Raw genomic sequence first — 22,644 nt, forward strand, 5'->3', positions numbered from 1 at the left:
TTGTTTCACCCACTCTATTTGAGTGTCAATTTGTTGAATTCTCAAGTTGAGGGAGTTCACGATGCTAGGTGTCTAAAAAGTGTGCTCATATCTTACCTCAACCAAAGCACCTACACACTGGCAATTTTTTGAATTGTCAGTAATCACCTGTACCATCATCTCAGTAACCACCATCTGTGTGGGCTCGGTGTGGACTCTTGAAATGACCTCTTTATCTTTGACTTCACCTTCACAATCAATTACTTCAAAAAATGTGGGTCCTTGGGGGAAAATGTAATAACATTTATCAATGGATGATGTCTACTATCTTTGCATCCATTGTAAACAATAGAAACACCAATTTTAATCCAAGAGTCTCTAATTGTTGAAGCAAGGTCTCTATAGTATTCCTCTTTGTTTGCAATAAGGCAGTGCACACCTTTTCAAACCTAGGACTTGTGAAACCGGGAAGTGGAATATTTATTGGAGACACTATTTCTCCCTAACATGGTGGTCTGACCATGTTGAATGGAAGACCATTGGCATAGATGAAATGTGCAATGTTTTTTTACAACAATATCTCTTGCCTCCATTTCAAGTGTGTTGTCCAATGGATCTCTTTTGTTGGTGGGAATTTGTACTTCATCTTTGTCTTCCATGGATGATATAGGCAAGAAGGGATGCTTGGAGGCCGCTGCATTATGAATGGGTAAACTCATAGTTTTTATCCCTCACAAGGAGGATAAGCACTTTGTTTTACTTTTATAACTATTTTATCAACATCTTTTGGATCTTTTACGAATGTTGCTATTTGTGCAAGAGACAATTTCTTCTCATCTAGGCCTTAAAGTGAAGTTTCAGTCAAGAATACGAGCTGTTTTTTTGTAGATTATAGAAATTACACTTCCAAATATATTCCCCGCCTCTTGCAACTTGTGAAATCCTTGTGGTATGTCTCTATAAAGGAGTTCCTTTATCAGTTTTGAATTTTATGGTTTCCTTCTCCATCCACAAAACTTTGACTATTGGCCATTCTTGCAATCTGATTTTTTGCTATTATAAGAAATCACATATATTTAAATTAGAAAAATATAAATAAATGCAAGCATACAAGTGTGAAATAAAGATACAAAAATGTTATAACAAAGAGCTAAATTTTTTTCTTTGTTTCTTAAAAAAAAGGAAAAACTTGGAAAAATTCATTGCAGACTTGAACCTCTTAATCAAAATCTGAAACAAATTTATTAAGAGAATCAAGAATAGGGTCAAATGCTTATCCTAGATGGTTAGATCTCCTTTGAGGAAGCTATGCAACATTCCATGATCAAACCCTTTTGAAAATAATCACCTGCCCACTGAAGTGCCAAAATGAAGACTAAATGAGATGAGCACAAAATAGTGAACAAAGTGAATTGTTTTTACTATGATTGACTTCATAAAAGGCTGTGTTAGGGTTTAAGGGAAAACAAAGTTTGAGTGGGCTTGGATGTGCTTTGGATGCTCTCCGGATGTGCCCCAAATACACATCCATACCTGAGGATGCGATTGGTGCACATCCAGGCGCATCTGCAGGGCATCTAGACTGCATCCAGACTCGGTGCAGAGCCTACCTAGTGTGTATTTGGTAACACAAATTCTGAGACTTCAGTAAGGGGGTGGGCTCAAAGGAACAAGGCAAGTGCAGTGTTGTTACCACGACAACCCTTAATAAACAACAACGCAAAGCTGGAAAAAGGTCTTGTTGATCCAAAGGAGAGTTCTAAGTTAAAATAAAGCTAGACCACCTTGCTCATAAGCATCTAGCCAAAAATATTCATTAGTTAGGTGATGAAAAAAATTGCAGCATAAAGCAGAGAGGAAACAAAGGGTTTTTGAGGGATAAAATGATTAGGGAGGAAAATTTTTCCACATTTTGTCAAATGCTGCAGAAAATGTATCTGATACCTTTCCACGAGTCTCTTGTCTTTGCTAAGTTATTTGTTCGTACGTCAAACATCTTCATAGAAAACTTGAAGAGTTTGGATTTGCTTCTGTAAAGATCCCACCCATATATTGCATTATTCAAATAATTATGATGGGCTCCCTTATAAAAGAATGCTGTAATAGATGCTGTTACTTAGAATTATAAGATACACACACATAACTAATGTAGTGTCCTTTTCCTAGCTAACAGTGAAAAAGAATTAAATAAATAAAATTTAGTCATCAAAGCTAACTTTATGTTATATTTTAAAATATGACCGTTTTAATTATTCATAAAGGTCATATTTTGAAATGACTTTACTTGGGGGCTAAGAAGCAAATTAATATGAAGTCACTTTGATGGAGTGAAACAATTATTATTAAAAGCAGTTTTATAATATATATTTCCAGAAAGTTTTGCTTGGGGTTATAAAAGGGGCTGAGAAGGAAGGAGAATATTCTGAAGCTGGACAAATTCTCCTGCTGAGATCTGTGCTTCTGGCAAGATTTCTACCAACGCGAAAAAAATCCCAATGGGTGTCAGACAGACCAAAACCTGAACGGCTGTAGCTGAGAATGAAAGTGTTCCATCTAGAGATTGAGGATGAGATAAAGATCTGGGTTTCTTAAAGTTTATTTATCATTGGATAGAGATCTATTGACTGCAGTTGCAAGTCAAAAACCCTCTAGCTTGCCTGTAGAGAATTAGTTGAAGTTTGCACTTTTGAAGCTCTAGAGGGAGGAGATTTTGTAACAATCCTTTTTTTGAGTGTAATGGACACCCCTGGATGTCCCAAAAAAACTAAACCAAATTGCTGAAAGGAATTATGTCAAACAGTTTGCATTCAACTTCTTATTTCTCCGTTTAATGTTTTAAACCCCTTATAACTCCGAAAATCAAACGTTTATTATTTGTTGTGTTTCGTGCATGGAATTGGTATCATACAACATAAACAAGAAATAAACTACAATGATATGCAAAGTGGAAATGAACTGCTGCTAATAAAATGTTATTTTCAGAATTCATAAAACCAAATACATGGCAGATTTATCAACTCACTAATTACTTCAGCAGTATTGACATAATACTCCAGCCCATGCTTACGAACTTGCTGCTACAATACTTTGTCCTCCAATCAGTCCACTACCTTCATAATACCATTCCCTCCAAGCGGCATAAGCGTCGGACAAGTAGTGAAGAAGATATGAGCAAAATATCAAATCTTCCTGTAGCCGGAAATGCAACTAAACTGCCTGATAATGAAGCCAATAACAAAGAATTCCAAAGGCCAAACCCCAAGGGAATGACGTCTAGAATGTTACAAGAGAGGATAGACGTCCTCAAATGCCAAGAACAGAGCTGCAACTCACACACCAATTTCTTCTCATATTCAACCTGCCTAATGAAGCCACAAATGCTTCCTTTTATTCTATTCCCAAGGGTCCGCTCAACTCATATAGGCAATGTGGGATAAAAGATGTGTAATATAAAACATGTGGGATAAAAGATGTGTAAGGGTCCTCAGTCCAGCCTGCTGAATAACCTGCTCACTCTCCCATGTAGAATCTTCCTCCGGCAGGTCTTTCCATTTGACCAAATACTCCTTCACTATCCTGTTTCTAAGCTTCCTCTCTCTGGTATCCACAATAGCCTCAGGTACTAACACAAGCTTCCCCTCCTCATCCAAAGGGGGTAAATCTGCAGAAGGCACTACACTTTGACCAATGGCTTTTTTAAGCCTAGACACATGAAACACATTGTGCACTCGATTGCCCTCTGGAAGCTCAAGCTCATAGGCGACTTTGCCCACTTTGCGAATCATCCTGTAGGGACCATAAAATCTAGGTTTCAACTTTTCAGCTCCGCTCTTCTTGAGCGACGATTGTCTATATGGTTGTAGCCTCAAGTAAACCATATCCCCTACCTCGAAGCTATGCTCTATTCGGTGCTGATCAGCATACAATTTCTGTTGATTCTGGGCTTGTTGTATATTCTCTTTGAGCACTTTCAGGATGTCTTGACTATCCTGCAATAAGTTTTTGGCTTTGGGCACTCTACTGTCCCCCAAAACTAAATCCATGAAGCTAGGTGCTTCATAACCATAGAGTGCCATGAAAGGAGTCATCTTGATGGACATATGATAAGTGGTGTTATAACAATACTCTCCCATATGCAACCATCTGATCCAAGCCTTTTGTTGTGTAGTTACATAGTTCCTCAAATATCCTTCCGCCCATTTATTCACAATCTCTGTTTGCCCATCTGTTTGCGGATGATAACTAGTGCTAGGTGTAAGAACTGTACCACACAACCTAAACAACTCTTGCCAAAAAACACTCATAAACTTACTATCCCGGTCGCTGACAATGAATCTGGGCAGCCCATGTAACCTGAATATCTCTTTAAAGAAAAGATCTGCCACCTGTGTTGCTGTGTAAGTGGACGGAATAGCAAAGAAGTGAGCAAACTTCGTCAAGCGGTCCACCACCACATAGATGCAATCCCTTCCCTGCACTCGTGGTAAACCAGTGATGAAGTCCATCGAAATACTTTCTCATTTCCTATCAGGAATGGGCAAGGGCTGTAATAAACCTGCAGGAAATGTGTGCTCTCCCTTATTCTGTTGACAAACCACACACTCCCTGACATACCTCTGAACATCATCCTTGAGCCCTTTCCATGAAAACCGCTCTCGGATCTGCCTGTAGGTCTTGAAGACCCCCGGATGTCCAGCTGTGGGTGCATCATGAAATGCCTTCAGTATCTCCTCTCTCAAATGTGATGATGGAATCAAATAAACCCTGTCTTGAACTCTGATCAATCCATCTATCACCTCATAGCGATCATCCTGTATGGTACTTGAAATCAATCTAGAAGCCCAAGCATCTCCGACATACTCTGCTATAATCCGATCTCTCCAATCTTCTGAAATCTCTGCCAGAGCACATAAGTGAGGTCTCCGAGATAAGGCATCAGCCACCACATTTTTCTTAACTTTGACAAACTCTATGTCAAAGTCATAAGCTTGCAATTTAGTCACCCATTTTTGTTGGCGGTCATTAAGATCACGCTGGCTCATGAAGTATTTAATACTGTTGTGATCAGTCTTGATCACAAAACGTCCACCTACCAAATATGATCGAAATTTGGCCAATGCATGCATTATGGCCAACATCTCCTGGTCATAGACAGAATAACTTTTCTCAACTCCTCGGAGCTTCCTACTCTCGAATGCAATGGGATGCTTCTCCTGCATCAATACTGCTCCAATCCCATCACCTGATGCATCACAATGAAGCTCAAAAGGCTTCGTGAAATCCGGTAGAGCTAGAACTGGATATGAAGACATTACCTGCTTGAAATGCTCAAAACACCTCTGTGCTGCCCCTGTCCACACGAAGGCTCCTTTCCTGGTAAGATCTGTCAAGGGTGTAGCAATCTGTGAGAATCCCTTAACAAACCTCCTATAAAAACCACATAAACCAAAGAATCCCTTAAGCTGTGTAAGGTTTGTGGGAGTAGGCCTCTCTACAATAGCTCTAATCTTTTTGGGATCAACCCGAACGCCATCTGCACTAATGATATGCCCAAGGTAAAGGAGCTCAGTCATGCCAAAGTCACATTTAGATTCCTTGGCATACAATGACTCTCTCTCCAGAATAGATAACACCTCCTCCAGATGATGTAAGTGCTCCTCCCAGGTCTTACTGAAGACCAAGATGTCATCAAAGAAGATCAAGACAAATCTCCTCAGCTGCTTCCTGAATACCTGGTTCATACAACTCTGAAATGTAGCGGGTGCATTGGTTAGACCAAATGGCATAACCATGAACTCAAAGTGGCCATAGTGACATCGGAAGGCTGTTTTCTCAATGTCCTTTGCTCTCATCTTGATCTGATGGTATCCGGATCGCAAATCAATTTTGGTGAAGAAGCATGCCCCATGCAACTCATCAATCAGCTCATCAATCCTAGCAATGGGATACCTGTTTTTAATTGTTTTCTTATTCAGTGCACTGTAATCGATGCACATGCGCATCGTCCCATCCTTTTTCTTTACCAATACTACTGCTGAAGCAAAGGGGCTCTTACTGGGCCTGATATGCCCCATCTCCAACAAATCCTTAATCGCCTTCTCTATCTCATCTTTGTGTTTCTTAGGATGACGATAGGGAGTAATCATAACTGGTTTGGCTCCCTCCTCGAGCTCAATAACATGTTCCATCCCTCTGTCAGGAGGAACCCCATGAGGAATATCGCTAAATACTTTAGCGTGTCTATCAAGTATCTTCTGGACATCTAGTGGATGACTCTTTTCTTGTGGCTCTAGTGAAGTTGGCATAATGTGGCACTCTGCCGCCCACTCTATGTCATCATGACGAAAAAGTCTCTGCATTCTCCTCAAGGACACTACTCTGCAACCTCCATCTCAAAGCCCTCTAAGTACCACAGTTCTGCCCTCATGCTGGAATCTCATCTCCAATTTCGCTAGATTGAGTGTGAACTCAACTAGTGAAGCCATCCATGTCATGCCGAGGATGACATCATAATCTCCCATGTCCACAACATAGAACTCATCCTCCAACTCGTAGCCATCTCCAAACCTGATGCGAAGATTAGATATCTACCGAGTGCATAATAACTTATCACCGTTAGCCACCATGACTCTAAACCCATCATGCTCCTCTGTCTGTAACCCTCTCCTGGCTACCAACTGTGCATCTATGAAGTTATGTGTAGCCCCAGTGTCAATAAGAGATATCACTTTCTGCCCCTGGATAGTACCCCTGACCTTAAATGTGATTGCCTTTTGGGCCCCTGTCAAGCGTGCCAACGATCTATCATCCTTAGGAATGTTGCTCTCCTCTATAGTGTTACCCTCATCTGAATCGGAGTGCTGATCCTCCCCTTCTGACTCTGACTCTTCTGCTGAAAAATACTCCATTTGATTTGCCTTAGCCTTGAGAGAACATTTATGAGATAAGTCCCAAGGCTCTCTACAATGGAAGCACAGCTTCTTCTTTCGAAGTTCATTCAAGGTTTCATTGTCTAGTCCTTTTGATCCTTCTTTGGGTTTGCTATACTCTTTCTGAAACGATTTTTTGTCTTTGTCCTTGCGGTAGGAAGAATCTGTTGAATGGTTTTTTCCTTTGTATACCGAAGGGGCTAAATCTCGTGCCTTTTTAGTTGCTTCAGCTAACGTGAGTGGATCATGTCCCTTCACCCAACCTCGTAATGGATCAGCAAGACCATCACAAAATAACACCACCAATCTCCTAGGAGAGATATCAGTAACAAGTACAGACAAGCGCTGAAACTCGGCAATGTAAGCATCCACAGAACTTGACTGTTTTAACTGTGCTAGCTCCTTGAAATGTAACTCGGGATCCTTAGTGTCAAATCTCCCAATCAATGTTTCGGTGAATTCCTCATAGGATGTAATCTAATTATGCCCCAAAGTCACCATGCCATGATGCCACCATTCATGTGCAACGCCATCCAAGTGCATAGCCGCATACTTGATAGCCTCCTCCTCAGGCATAGGATTTAGCTGCAAGTATGTATCTACCTTCTGCACCCAAGCTCGTGCAGTCATCTTCCCTGAAGCATCATAATAAGGTAAAGAAATTTTTCCAACTTTCTTCCTCAGCTCAAAGTTTTGATTCCTCCCTCTTGTTTTAGGCATGTGTCTCATCCTCAAGTCCATATAATCTCTAAGAGAAATATCTACCTGAAACTCTGGTCCACTAGCCTCCCAGTCCCTCCTGAACTGATCCTGTAACTCGGTAATCTGCGGTTCGTTTACTGGTTGAACCGGATCTCTGGGTGGGAAAGTGGGTAGAAGAGGTCTCAAGCTTGTAGTCCGTGCTGGGCGTGCAACGTGTCTAAAGTTATCAACCTCATTCCCATTGTTGCCGTGCCCATTATTACCATTAATGTTATTCTCAGGACCATTGTTGTTGCCTTGGCCTCCATGGTTATTGTTTCCCCCGTTGTTAATGTTTCCCTCGTTGTTATTGTTTCTGTTGTTGGCATCACCTGGATTAATATTGACACCCATCTGTCTAGCCATGAGCTGCAACATCATGTCCATTCGCCTATTCTGCTCTTGCTGCATACGCTGCCCTTGCTCTAATGTATCCAGTAACTGTTGGAACAGTACCTCCCCCTGATCTGGACCGGCATTTCTGCCTCTGCCTAATCCTGTATTCCTGTCATCTCGATCACCCATATTATTGTCCTGATCAAAGAATATCTCCTCTGTGTCTGTATGGGTGGGTTCAATGTCCACCTGCACGGATGTACTAGACTGTTTGCTTTGCAAGTCTGAAATCCTATTTTGTCTTGCTCTGGTATCACAAAAATTATAAGACCCCTGTCGCATGCTCAAAGATAAATGCTTAGCCTGTGTTTTTTTTTAATTTCTGATTTTAGTGTTTTGACATTTCGTCAAACACTTTTTCCCTCTATCCGGCTGTTCCAAATTCCCTATAAGACCTCCACAGGATGGCAGGACTTATAGCTCTGATACCACTGTAATGGGCACCTACTCGTTATAACTTCGTGAAACACTTTGTAAGCAAGCTCTGATACCACTGTAATGGACACCCCTGGATGTCCCAAAAAGCTAAACCAAATTGCTGAAAGGAATTATGTCAAACAGTTTGCATTCAACTTCTTATTTCTCCATTTAATGTTTTAAACCCCTTATAACTCCGAAAATCAAACGTTTATTATTTGTTGTGTTTCGTGCATGGAATTGGTATCATACAACATAAACAAGAAAGAAACTACAATGATATGCAAAGTGGAAATGAATTGCTGCTAATAAAATGTTATTTTCAGAATTCATAAAACCAAATACATGGCAGATTTATCAACTCACTAATTACTTCAGCAGTATTGACATAATACTCCAGCCCATGCTTACGAACTTGCTGCTACAATACTTTGTCCTCCAATCAGTCCACTACCTTCATAATACCATTCCCTCCAAGCGGCATAAGCGTCGGACAAGTAGTGAAGAAGATATGAGCAAAATATCAAATCTTCCTGTAGCCGGAAATGCAACTAAACTGCCTGATAATGAAGCCAATAACAAAGAATTCCAAAGGCCAAACCCCAAGGGAATGACGTCTAGAATGTTACAAGAGAGGATAGATGTCCTCAAATGCCAAGAACAGAGCTGCAACTCACACACCAATTTCTTCTCATATTCAACCTGCCTAATGAAGCCACAAATGCTTCCTTTTATTCTATTCCCAAGGGTCCGCTCAACTCATATGGGCAATGTGGGATAAAAGATGTGTAATATAAAACATATATTAAAATACCCCTTATGTCTCCCTTGGGTACACATCACCATAAAATAAATATTAAAGTAACACTTTAATATTTTACAATTAAATTAGACGTTACTTTAATAAAACTTCAGGCATTAAAATGTATTAGCAATCGGACTCTGAATAATGCGAGTGATAGCTCATCGGAAAGCTCTCACCGAGGAGTATCGAATCCAATCACCAAAATTGACTTTGCACTGTGTCCTGCCGACTTACTAAAAATAGTAAGTATGCCTGAAACTGAGTAAATCAACTTCGTTTTGGCCCAAATTGGAATGACTAGGCCAAAACACTCCAAGATCCCATTAAACCCTTCGTTAGCCGTCGGGACCATGTAGAACAAGGCTAACGCACACACACTTGGTCAACTGCTAAAATGGGAACATTACATTGAGTGACCTATTTTTGAGTGGGAGCTTATTATCAGTGATCCAAGGATTGTTTGCACAGGAGGCATGACGAAAACCCTAATGGGTGCCTGACAGACGAAAGCTTGAAAGGCTGTAGCTCAGAATGAAAATGTTTTCATCTAGGGGTCGATGATAAGATAAAGATTTGCATATCTTGAAGTTTATTTATTATTGGATAGAGATTGACTGCAGTGTCGAGACAAAAACCCTCTTGCATGTCTGTAGAGAATTAGATGAAGTGTGCACTTTTCAAGCTCAAGAGATAGGAACTATTGTGATATTCTTTGTTTGAGTAGGATCTTATTGCAGGTGATCCAAGGATTATTTGTGCAGGAGAAATGGTAGGCACTATGAATACTGGAAATAAAAAGTTCATTTTCATAAACTCTAAACTTTTGAAGCTGAACAAGGAGGAACTATTGTCCGATAGAGATCAGTCAGCTGTAGTTGCAAGACATAAACCCTCGACCATGCTTATGGATCATTAGCTCAAAGTTTAAGCTTTTGGAGCTCAATAGGGAGAAACTATCTTGATGTCTTTGGTTGAGTGGTAGCTTTGTGTAGGTGATCCAGCGACTTTTTGCACAAGAGAAATGGTAGGCACTACTAAAAAGATGGGAAATACAAAGTTCATTGCTACAAATTTGAAGCTTTTGAAGCTCAATAGAAAGTAACAATTGTTGTATAGAGATCAATTGGCTGCAGTTGCAAGACAATAACCTTCTAGCATGTTTGTAGGTCACCAACTCAAAGTTTTAGCTTTTTAAGCTTAAAATGGAAGAACTATTAATTGTTTGCACAAGAGAAATGGTAGGCACTAAAATGGTGGGAAACACAAAGAATTAATCGGAGGAGTCTTGGAGCTATAGTTCAAAGTGATAAATCTATGAAAAATAGCATGTCCCATGAAGGTTTGTGCAGTTTCTAAGTTACTACCCCTTGACCTTGTTGAGGGCATTGCCTCTTCATGACACAGTACAAGGTAGGAGAGTCTCCAAAGGAGATGTCCCAGCCCCTAACAACTAACCACAAAACACAATATAAACTATAAGACGAAGATTTAGATTCACAACAATGCCAATGCTCATAATAGAATCATAAGATTTACATCCAACATGCCCGATTGTAAGGCCTTCCGGGTTACGGCCAAATACAAACGCAATAACAATGACAATTTGCAAGATCTCGCAAGATCCAAACCCTAGCTAGCTCAGATCCACAATCTAGTAGAAAACTCCAAGAAGAATCTGAACTTGTGCTCGCAAGCCACCAAGCAATCTTGTTGTTTCCCAAGCCCACACTTAGATACTAGCTCTGCTCAACTTCACTCCTCTCAGCTACTCCATTCTGAATGAATCATGAATCAATGCTGAATGATCACTCAAGACATCACAAGACCCTTTACTTATACTAAACCAAGCCACCAGTCAGCCTAGCAAGTTACATTAATTAAATACACCCACATTAAATATACCCCCAAGCCACAAGTCGGCTTGGCAACAGTCATTAAATACATGAAATAACTAAATACTTAGGATGCACCCTTAGGCATAGGTCCACATGCTATCCAATGATCCAAATCCACGAGCGCACACACCAACTCCCTTGGATCAAAACTCATGAATACAATCTCCAAAGTTTGCCAATAAATCAGGAACATGGGATCAGCAGTCACCAAAACAGTTCTAACTGCAAGATGATAACTAAAAACTCTATATGCAATTAGGACAAGGTTGCCCAATATGTCTTGAACACATCCCCAACCGCACGAACCATAACTCCACAAATCCGAGCTCAATGCTCTTGCATACAGGATTGCTGACTTCCCTAGGATGCTCCTACATCACTTCACCACGCTAGGGCCTTCCACCCTAGATCCATGTTCTCATTTTATATTATCTCTGCATCTTTCTGCTATTAAAATGCCTTTTCGTTAAAAAAAGAAGGTTTTCCTCTGTTTTTTCTGAAACATTTTTCCACGTTCTTTGAAAATCTGATTTTCCCTCTTGTTTTGGAAATAATCTCTTTCTTTTGGTCTGCTGAGTTTTTTCTCCAAGAGATTTTTGATGTAATGATTCAAATCAACTACTCCCTTTCTTTGTGCTTTTTTGTCATCTTTATGGATGGCATTGCTACTGACACATAGTTTATATTTTTTTTTAATTTTATGCTGAGATCCTCTTATATAACATCATTTTCTCATCTTGCTAATACTGGTGAAACCTTGGGACTTGCCCCATCCCCTCCAATCTCAAAGTACTCGTCTCTAGGACATCCCTGCACTGGATACTTAGAGTAACCGAGTACCCCCACACTAGTGGGTACTTGAATTTGGATTTTTGAATGTTATGTTACTATTGAGTATGTTCTATGTTATTATGTTAAATGTACAATGGTCCTAGTTCGGGTTGCAATTTCGCTATGTTCAAGTATTTCAATTTGGTATGTTATACTGAAACTTCATTTCATAACTAACATTTGAAGTTCTATATGTATATTATACAACACCGTTGCCACCCCTCCTCCCCCCCTCTCAAAATTGAGGCCCTTTGTCCACCAGTCCTGGAAACTCGTCTCAACGTACGCCAACACCGATGTTACATTGGTTAATACTTTGTCCTTGAGGTAAGGAAATGGGCGTTCTTTATATGCCCAAAGCTTTAAGCTTAAAAAACATTCAATCTACTCGTGATTTGGTCTTTCTAGCTAGCATATCAAAAATCAACTTGTGATGATTAGATCTTCATGATATAAACCCAAGTGTAATCATTTCACCTTTCAATTCTTCCTTATAATCGGTGTAAACTGTCGAGAAATTGTTTGTTGTGTTCTAAATGACTTTGAAAGAGTGGACTGAAAAGTCACATGAAGTGACTTAATAGATTTTGTTCTAGCATTTAGATTGCTATGTTTTAGGTTTTCTTATGATCAGAGTGTGTATGTGAGGTTTATCCTTGTTCCTTTTGGTTGGTTTTATGTGGAAGATGCACTCACTTCCAACTCTCACACATATTATATGAAATAGCACAGTTATTGTTTTTCTTAATAGTAGGTTGTAACCTTCACAAGAAGTTCTCTGATTCAGATACATTTAAAATTTAGTAGACAGTTAGTCGTGTTTTCTCATTTTACCTTAGCCTTCAATATTTCTTTTTCTCTCTACCAAAATGTACTTTTATTGCAAGATCTCAGGTTTGACTTTTTCTCTCTTCATCTGAATGGCTATGTATTCCAAAAGTATATTTGAACATTGAATTGCTTTGTAGGTACATGGCAGACTCCCAGGCTGGTGCTCCACTTCTTCTTTGTATGCTAGAGGTACGTTCTACTTTTCTGTAGACTGGCTTAAAATGACTTTATTTGCATCTGTATGAATTAGCAAGGATTCCATCGCTGTTATGGTTTTTTGTTGCATTTTTATTGCTAATGTTTTTGTTTATAGAGGAATGTTGTGCTTTTCTTCAATAGAATTCACATGCTTTATCAGAATCTATACAAAGTTGCTTCTTTCCCACATCCATGTATCAATGTGTTCAAAATTGATGGTAATTTGCTGATATATAATTGACACAGCCTGTGTGAACTAAGCTTTTACTTTTTCTACTAATCTGGTACATTTTATTGCATCTGAATGCTAAAATCATCCAAAATGGTTCACATTTAAGCATCAGAACCAGGTGGTTTATGGATTCAGGAGGAAATTAAAGATTTTCAAAACCAATTTCGAAAAACAAATCAGAAACTTTCAATAGTGAAATTATCATTTTTTGAAAAAAATAGTTGTGATACCATATAATGGTAAAATGATGAATGTGTTATTAAACAAAGCTCAGAAATGATCTATATATACAAGTATACATGAGAATGTTTCTATAACGAACAAAGAGAGGGAAATAGGAATATTTTGAAGAAAGAAAGAAAAAGTATTCATATTGAACAAAGAGAGAATATGGAAACATAGAAGAAGAGTGACCATTAGAAATAGAAGTCAATCTACGGGGGAGAGAGAAACAAAAGTAGAGAGATTTAACTCTAAAATACACTTCATTAAGTATTCTGTAGACATTTGGATACTCTTGGAAAGGCAATCTACGGGGGAGAGAGAAACAAAAGTAGAGAGATTTAACTCTAAAATACACTTCATTAAGTATTCTGTAGACACTTGGATACTCTTGGAAAGTGTCAATTTATGATTCAACATCACTAAACAAGGCTATGTTGGAATGTATTGGTATTCCTATTACTTACTTTGGCTTGAAAGTACCTTCTTTTTTACTGCCTTTATTGCATCCATTGACCAAGACAATCCCTTCTGCTAGATATTTTTGCAGGAGAGTCTTGTAGTTTTCTCAATGATTGTGTAAGAAGACATGTATTGTTTCTAGCTGACTTGCATTCTCTATGCTTAAGGTTTGATACATTTAGACATCAGATTTTCTTTCCATTGAGTTTCCAGTAATTAGTAGATTCCATGAAAATTTAGTTACCGTGGTCTATGTTTGGTCAGCTTTATCTCAGTATCACAAAACTAGAAATTATTGTTGTAGACCATATGCTTTTCCCAGATTTTTGATTCTGCTTGAAAATTATGAGTCCAATGCTCTTGGCTTAAATATTAAGAGTGCTCCTCTAGTTAGGTAACTAAATGCATTGAGCTTGAAGATCATCAACCAAATCTTTATTTAGTTGTTTTTTAGACACTGTTGATGGTTATGATGTGAATAAAGACTCAAACTAATTACTTTTTTGTCTTTGATATTCTCTGCCTTCCTGTGGCACTTTCCTTTTTTTCTGGCTTCCTGTTTTAGATTGTAAAAATCATATCCAAGGAATAATTAGGATTACAGGTTGAGTGAGCATATTATTCTGGAAATTACATTGTAAGGTTTGTTAATGTCAATGTTTTGGATCACACTCTGTAATTTATTACCAGGCAGTGTGATCCATTTGTGCAAACAAATATATCCCTCTTCCAGATGTGAAAACCTCATATCTTCTTGGATTACACATATTAAATAGAGATTTGTTACTAAGCAGTGATCATGATGACATACACTTAACTGATTTCATCATTTCTGTGACCCTCCTTCCTCTGTTGACAATTTTACAGTATTTTTGAGGTTTTTAGTCATCATTGGCAGGAATTAGTGTCCTTCCTGGAAGTGGTTTTCTGCAAATATTTAAAAGTGGCATGTTCTTGTACATGTTTGTTTGATTCATGGAAAATATATCGGAGTCTATAAACCTTAAGTTTTAGTCTTATATCCTCAAGAGTTTGTGAAACATGCAAACTTCATGAAACATCTTATGATTTTTTAATCTTCTTCTTGTATTTAGGTTTTTAAACTTCAGTAGAGCTCTATGATTACCATTTATGGTGCAATGATATGTCATTTCTGCAGTTTCATTTAAAAGGAAAGTTTATTAAGCCATTATGTTATATCTTCACAAGTGATATCATTTGAAATGCATTTTCCTTACCTTTCAAACTCTAGTTTTCTAATTGAAAGCATGCTGATAAGTGTATCTATATTTTATTAATGATCACAGAATAGGTGTTGTAATGCCTTCTGTATTTTGGAGCATCATATATTTTGTTGATCGATCATTGGTAGAAATGCAACTATTTGGAATTCTTTGTATGTTTAAATTGGAGAATGATTTTCAGGGTATGCTGAGTTCCCTCCAACCATCTGTCAGAACCCGAGCATTTGACTTGGTTTTGAATCTTGGTATTCATGCACAATTATTGAAACCTATGCGTGGAGAAGATCACCCTACCATTGTTGAAGAACCATCTTCTCAGTCTACTCGGTTTTCTGAGGGAAATCAATTTTTTGGGACAGCAAAGGAGAAATCAAAGAGCTACAACCTAGAGAGTGGAACTCCTCAGGCAGTTAGGGAGTTTGAGATGTGGCTCTTGAACATACTCTGTGAGATACTACTTTTCCTTGTGCAGGTATATCATACATTTTTCCCCTTAGTTGAATTTTGTATTTACCTTTTTGTTTTCAAATGGTCACTTTGTTTTGCAATTTTGTTTAAGAACATTACTTCTGCTTTCCTTTGGAAAATAATGAGGTGAGCTGAAAACAATTTAAATACAATTGTGCTTCCAGTTGGACCATATTTTGTTCATATTTTTCCCTTATTTCTCTGCACTTTGAAAATAAAAGAAAGCATAAATACACTTGCCCACGGGGTAAGAGATGATAGGCTAATGCATAAAATGGCCAAATGGACACATCCCTTCAGATTGGGCTTTGTTGGACTAATCATTGATATATGTTCAAAAGGTAATTGAATGTCCCCGCCGGCTAGGACAAAAATGGCTTCAAAACCACCGTTAGAATTTATATAATAACAAATTATATATCACTAATCTACCCTCTATCCTAACCCCAACCTTAAAGACGTCTTCATATCGGGACTGATATCCCTCTTGCGGATTCATAGGTCCTCAGTTACTTCTCTGTCTTCTATAACTGCTCCCTTTAAGGCCCTTCCTAGAATTGATATACTCTATCTAGGGCCCTTGTCACATATGCATATGTTAATTGCAACGGAATATTCTGGCCTTATAACGATGTTAAGATCACTCTCTTCCTAATGGGACTCTCTTGATCTTAAGCTAATAAGATCACTCTCTTCCCAGAAGGACTGTTGATCTTAACAAATAATCATTTTCCCTAATACAACATATTTATACATTTACCTTGCATTTAAGTAAAAAATAATTATTCATGCCTTTCTTGTAAAACATTGTTGCCTTCTGATCATAAAGAAAGTAATATTGGAAGTAATTCTGTTTTCAATAATAATAATAATTCTCCATTATAATGTTAGATCATTCAATATAATATAGAATAAATATCTAATTAAAATGTATATTTGAATGTATACAATAAATTTGTAACAATATGAAAAGTATCTCAAATATCAACATTAATCCAAATATAAGTATGTTTGAAATTTAAGCATTATTTGAAATAAGATTATAAGATCCTTCTGATTAATTATTCATTTAAGTATATATTTATAAAGAATTACCAATATTCTTATTTATAAGTATGTGCTCATTGGCCGACTTCATATATTTGAGGGTGACAAATAGCATAGTTTAAAATATCGCATGAAAAATGAAAATACTACGAGATATTGGGAGTCAACTTGCCACCCGATATTACCAGGCAAAAAACTGGCAGCGATATTTCCTATTTCGCGGGCCAAAATTATTGGGAAAAAAGTTGAAAACTCGTGGTTTCTCTGCCAAAATTCTGGCCAACAAACCACGTCAGTGACGATCAATTTTTTTAAAGGTTTTTTCTACTTTTACACTGTGAACAAAAACTTATTTGCTGCTCTTGACGAAAGCTTATTTGCTGCCGTTTTCCCCCCTTGCAATTTTGCTTGTCCGTGGTTGCCTCATTGTTTTTTGCTGGTGCAGTTGATTCTGAACAGGTAATGAACTCTGCATTTTTGTCATTATTTTCTAAGCTCAAGACACAACAGAAACCATTTCAGCTCATTGCTTTAAAACAATTTTATCATTGTGTTCTTCATTTCATCCTTTGGCTTTGGGTGCTTTGGATTACAATTTATACTTAGCTTTCCCTTTTGGCCATGTGGAGCATGGCCAACCAGATAGATTTCCTACTTTGACTTTAAGCTAATTTGATATAGGATATTTTAATCAAGAATGCAAACAACTCTTACAAATCCCATTTGTTCTGGTCTAATTGTATGAAGCATGTGAAAGTTATTTGATATAGGATATGTTATACAAGAATGCAAACTTTGATTAATAAACAGTGAATATCTCAAAATCATTATATGTTCTACAAATTTGGTGTGTATGTATGCATTTTTTTGAATATTTTAAGAAATTGTATATTTTCAAATGTTCGAGAGAAGTGTTGATTTATTGCCGAGTTTTTGCCGATTCCGAGATTTTAAAAAAGTTTGGGCTGGCCGAGATATTGCCGATACCAAAATTTTAAACTATGACAAACAGTATATAATGTAATGGTTTCATATCATTAAATTTCCATCAATATATAATAAGTATACCCTCTTTTCAATATCTTCACTTTCTACAATTATATTCCCCTTCAATATATATTTGATACTGTCTCCATTTCATATTTTAGAGAGTTGAAAATTATAAGGTATGGCCCTTTAATACGTTTCGTCCTTCCTTGCCTGATTTCCTTAATATTTGGGCTGTTTTCCCAATAACTCCTTATTTCTCTGTTTAAACTCTTTATTCATTGTTTTGGTACTGTAATTTGCTGGCCTTTAATCAAATAATGATATTGTTAATATTTGAAGGTGTAATGCAGATTTTATAACTTATTCCAATGCCTACTCAACTTTCATATTTGGTCTTTCTTATTATATGATTGTACCCTCACATTCCACATGTCATCTGAATTGTCCCATATTTATGTCTTATATCTCCCTCCTCCTTTATTCAATGATGTGACATACGCTTATATATTGCCCAATTATTACTGGAAGGGTCATGACCTTTGACTATCATTGTTTAACATATAGATATTAGTTTTATGTTTAGATATTAACCGCTTTTGTTATATGCATAAAATATTATTTAATTGTTATAATTAAATTTAAATTTAGTAATCTACTTACTAATATTTTTTTAAATTATGTTACTCACATATATGTCATTAGTAATAACCAATATGTTTGAATCAATTATTTAAATTCTTATTATAATTGGAGCTAACTCAATCTATTACATAATTGGTTAGTTATGAATATCCTTACAAATTTTATTATACAATATGTTGATGAAGTGTTTATTTATTTATATTCCAACTATTATGATCTAATATAAAATTTTATCAATTAGACTGGTCATCACAATCCTACCCTCCTCAAAATTGCTTGTCCTCAAGCAATTATGATTTGATTTGATTTGTTAGATACAATCGATTATATGTTATGAGTGGTTTTAACTTCAATTTGGTGTATGATTGATTTCATTTTTGATGATGTACAAGGACAATTTATAGGTAGATGTATGGATTTTATGATTCTAAAAATAATTTGGTTGATGGTTTTATAGTTGATAGATATGGTATGATTGATCTTACTAGTTTCAATATCTTGTAGTTGATGATTCATTTAATGCTTTCCTTGGAGGATCATTAGTATGCATTCAAAATGAAATTGAACATTATAGTTGGCATATTTATCTCAATCCGTTTTGCTTTTACATGACCTCCTTTAGAGGATGAAAATTTCGATGTTGCAAGGTGCTAGACACTCATCTATGAGTAGGCTCCCTCAAGGCATTAGAACTGCATGTTCATACCCATCTTGGACTCTTTCCTTACAACTTTTGGAATCATGTTCTTACCCATCTTGGACTCTTTCCTCAAGGCATTTGAAACCATGTTCTCACCCACCTTGGAATCTTTCCTCAAGGTATTTGAACCCATGTCCTTACCCATCTTGGAATCTACCTATCTCGAGTGGATTTAATCTGCCTCTCCCATCTTGACAATAAATCACCTGTACTAATAAACTTATATTCATCATTTTCTTGATCATTTTCTAGGCTTCTTTGTTTCCTATATTCAATAGTTTGAAATGTTTATAATTGTATTTTCCTTATAGGATGGCAAGATCATGCTCTAATACCACTGTAATGTCCTACCAGCTAGGACAAAAATACCATATAATAACAAATTATACTTCACTAATCTACCCTCTATCCTAACCCCAACCTTGAAGACATCTTTGTATTGGGATCGATAACCCTCTTGAGGATTCATAGGTCCTCGGTTACTTCTTCGTCTTCTATGAAGTGCTCCCTTTAGGGTCCTTCCTAGAATAGATATACTCTAGCTAGGGCCCTTATCACATATGCATATGTTAATTGCAACGAAATATTCTGGCCATATAACGGTGTTATGATCACTTTCTTCCTAATGGGGCTCTCTTGATCTTAAGCTAACTAGATCATTCTCTTCCTAGAAGGACACTCTCGATCTTAACAAATAATCGTTGTCCCTAATACAACATATTTTAATATTTATACACATACCTTGCATTTAAGTATAAAAAATATATTCATGCATTTCTTGTCAAACATTGTTGCCTTCTGATCATAAAGGAAGTAATTCTGTTTTCAATAATAATAATTCTCCATTATAATACTAGATAATTTAATATCATATAGAATAAATATCTAATTAAAATGTATATCTGAATGTATATAATAAATTTGTAACAATATGAGAAGTATCTCAAATATCAATATTAATCCAATTATAAGTATGTTTTAACTTTAAGCATTATTGGAAACAATATTATAAGATCCTTCTGATTAATTATTCATTTAAGTATATATTTATAAAGAATTGCCTATATTCTAATTTTTAAGTATGTGCTTGTGGGCCGATTTCATATATTTGAGAGTGACAAATGGTATATAATGTAATGGTTTATGTGCTTGTGGGCCGATTTCATATATTTGAGAGTGACAAATGGTATATAATGTAATGGTTTCATATCATTACATTTCCATTAATATATAATAAGTATACCCTCTTTTCAATATCTTCACTTTCAATGATTATATTCCCGTTCAATATATATTTGATATTGTCTCCATTTTATATTTGATATTGTCTCCATTTCATATTTTAGGGAGTTGAACATTGTAAGGTATGGCCCTTTAATATGTTTCCTCCTTCCTTGCCTGATTTCCTTAATTTTTGGGCTGCTTTCCCAATAGTTGCTTATTTCTGCGTTTAAACTTTTTATTCATTGTTTTGGTATTGTAATTTGCTGGCCTTTAATCACATAATGATATCGTTAATATTTGAAGGAGTATTGCTGATTTTAGAGCTTATTCCAATGCCAACTCATCTTTCATATTTGGTCTTTCTTATTATATGATTGTACCCTCTCATTCCCCATGTCATCTGAGTTGTCCCATATTTCTACCTTATATCTCCCGCCTTCTTTTTTCAGTGATGTGATATGCACTTATATATTGCCCAATTATTACTAGAAGGGTCGCGACCTTTGACTATCATTGTTTAACATTTAGATTTTAATTTTATATTTAGATATTAACTGCTTATGTTATGTGCATCAAATTTTATTTAACTATTATTATTAATTTAAATATAGTAATCTGATTACTAATATCATTTGTTTTATTACTCACATATATGTCATTAGTGATAACAAATATGTTTCAATCAATTATTTAAATTCATAGTATTATAATTGGAGCTATCTCAATCTATTATATAATTGGTGAGTTATGAATATCATTCCTTACAAATTTTATCATAGAATGTGTTGATGAAGTGTTTATTTATTTATATTCCAACTATTATGATCAAATATCAAATTTTATTAATTAGATGGGTCATCACAGTAATCCAAGTTTTTTTTATGTGGTTAGTCTTATTAGTGATCAGAATTGTATATCTAAAGGGCAACCCCTTAATCATTGTAACATTTGGCTATGGAGATTGTTTAGTAAGATTGAGGTGCTTTTGTGAAAGTACAAAGAGCGGCCTAAAATGAGAGAATAATTCTATTGATATATGCAAATGTACGAGAATGGATTGAGATTACAACGGGGACATGTGTAATTATAGGCATAAGACAATGACACATCTTAGTCTTAATGACTTGACAAAATGTAATTTTCCAAGTAAGCTAAGTAATAAGGCGTGAATAGGACCTAGTTGAAGAATTAGTTAAATAATATAGCGCTTTCACATCAACATTCTTGTATAGCAACTTAAGGAGAATGAGAACATATTGATAAATGGGTTTTAGCTACAAGGCTTGATGAAATATTCATGTAGAAAAAAATTCTGCTGCAAATAGAGAAAAGGAGAAAAATTAATATAGGAAAAGAACTATGTTACCCGAGGATGCATTTCCACCCCTAAACTCGAAGTTTCAGAAACGGGGACGGTTTTAGGGACGGGGGACGGCAGGGGACGTTTCCCAGATGTCCCCACCTAGAGAAGAAAATAAGAAACACATCCTTGAAACTTCCGAAACGGTTAATGAGTTTTCAAACCACGTTCGTTTTGGCGACTGTTTTTCCGTTTCCTAACGTCTCGGGGACTGCATAAAAGGTTTCCGATTAAAATTTATTAAACTCAAAAAAACCATTAAAAAAATATTTTCCAGTCATCTGCAGGCCCAGACTTGTGGAAGTCAATTTTTTTATAAAATATATTATAAAATGAATGATTAGGGGCAGCTGTCATAGTATCTTTGTTTTCATTTTGAGGCTCGGATGACAGTGATAGTGACTTTGATATGGATGATTAGGGGTAGCTGCCTTAGTATCTTTTTATTTCATTTTGACTTTGACGTTTCAGACTTTGGAGTGTTTTGTCTTGACATTATAATATTATATGATCATTGATAGTTGATACATTGATGAAATGATTATATATCAATATGATCATTGATACACTATAGTTGATACTTTAAAAGTTTAAAACGTTAAAGTTTGAGTCTTTATCTATTCAACGTTTCCATTTTATTGAGAGTTGATGTTTTTCATTCTCTTATTTGATTCATTTCATTGTGTACTGATGGTATTTTAAGTCCTTAAATGATGATTGAAACTGATGCTATTTAAAATTTTCTATGATGATTCGATTAGATGTTGATTGCTATGCTCTATGATTATTGATGAATCATTATTAGATGAATGGAATTGATTCTTTTAAACTATGTTGCTGTGATGAATGTAGAATTGATGAATATATTTGAAAATTCATATATATATATATATATATATATAAAGTCGTCCCTTGCCGTCCCCTCTTCTGGCAAACAAAAAAATTGTGCTGGAAACTTGTTTCCCTGTCCCCTCGTCCCGAAAACTTGGGGTAACATAGGAAAAAAATTACCCAGAAGAAAGATGACACAA

The 22,644-nt window shown here is 36.3% G+C and overlaps 1 protein-coding gene across 6 annotated transcripts in view; it reads left to right on the top strand.

Annotated features, from left to right (window-relative positions):
* LOC149577994 (uncharacterized) overlaps positions 1-22,644 on the top strand; it is a 167,376-nt gene that overhangs the window by 74,545 nt on the left and 70,187 nt on the right. For all 6 annotated transcript variants that reach the window (XM_089827108.1, XM_089827127.1, XM_089827136.1 and 3 more), the window contains exons 8-9: positions 12,962-13,013; positions 15,364-15,654. In XM_089827108.1, the coding sequence (XP_089683234.1) occupies positions 12,962-13,013; positions 15,364-15,654 (343 nt within the window). The remainder of the gene's footprint in view (positions 1-12,961; positions 13,014-15,363; positions 15,655-22,644) is intronic.

This window comes from Cupressus sempervirens, chromosome 1 (genome assembly GCF_028749045.1).
Source record: "Cupressus sempervirens isolate cs-2001-9-10 chromosome 1, ASM2874904v1, whole genome shotgun sequence".
NCBI lineage: Eukaryota > Viridiplantae > Streptophyta > Pinopsida > Cupressales > Cupressaceae > Cupressus > Cupressus sempervirens.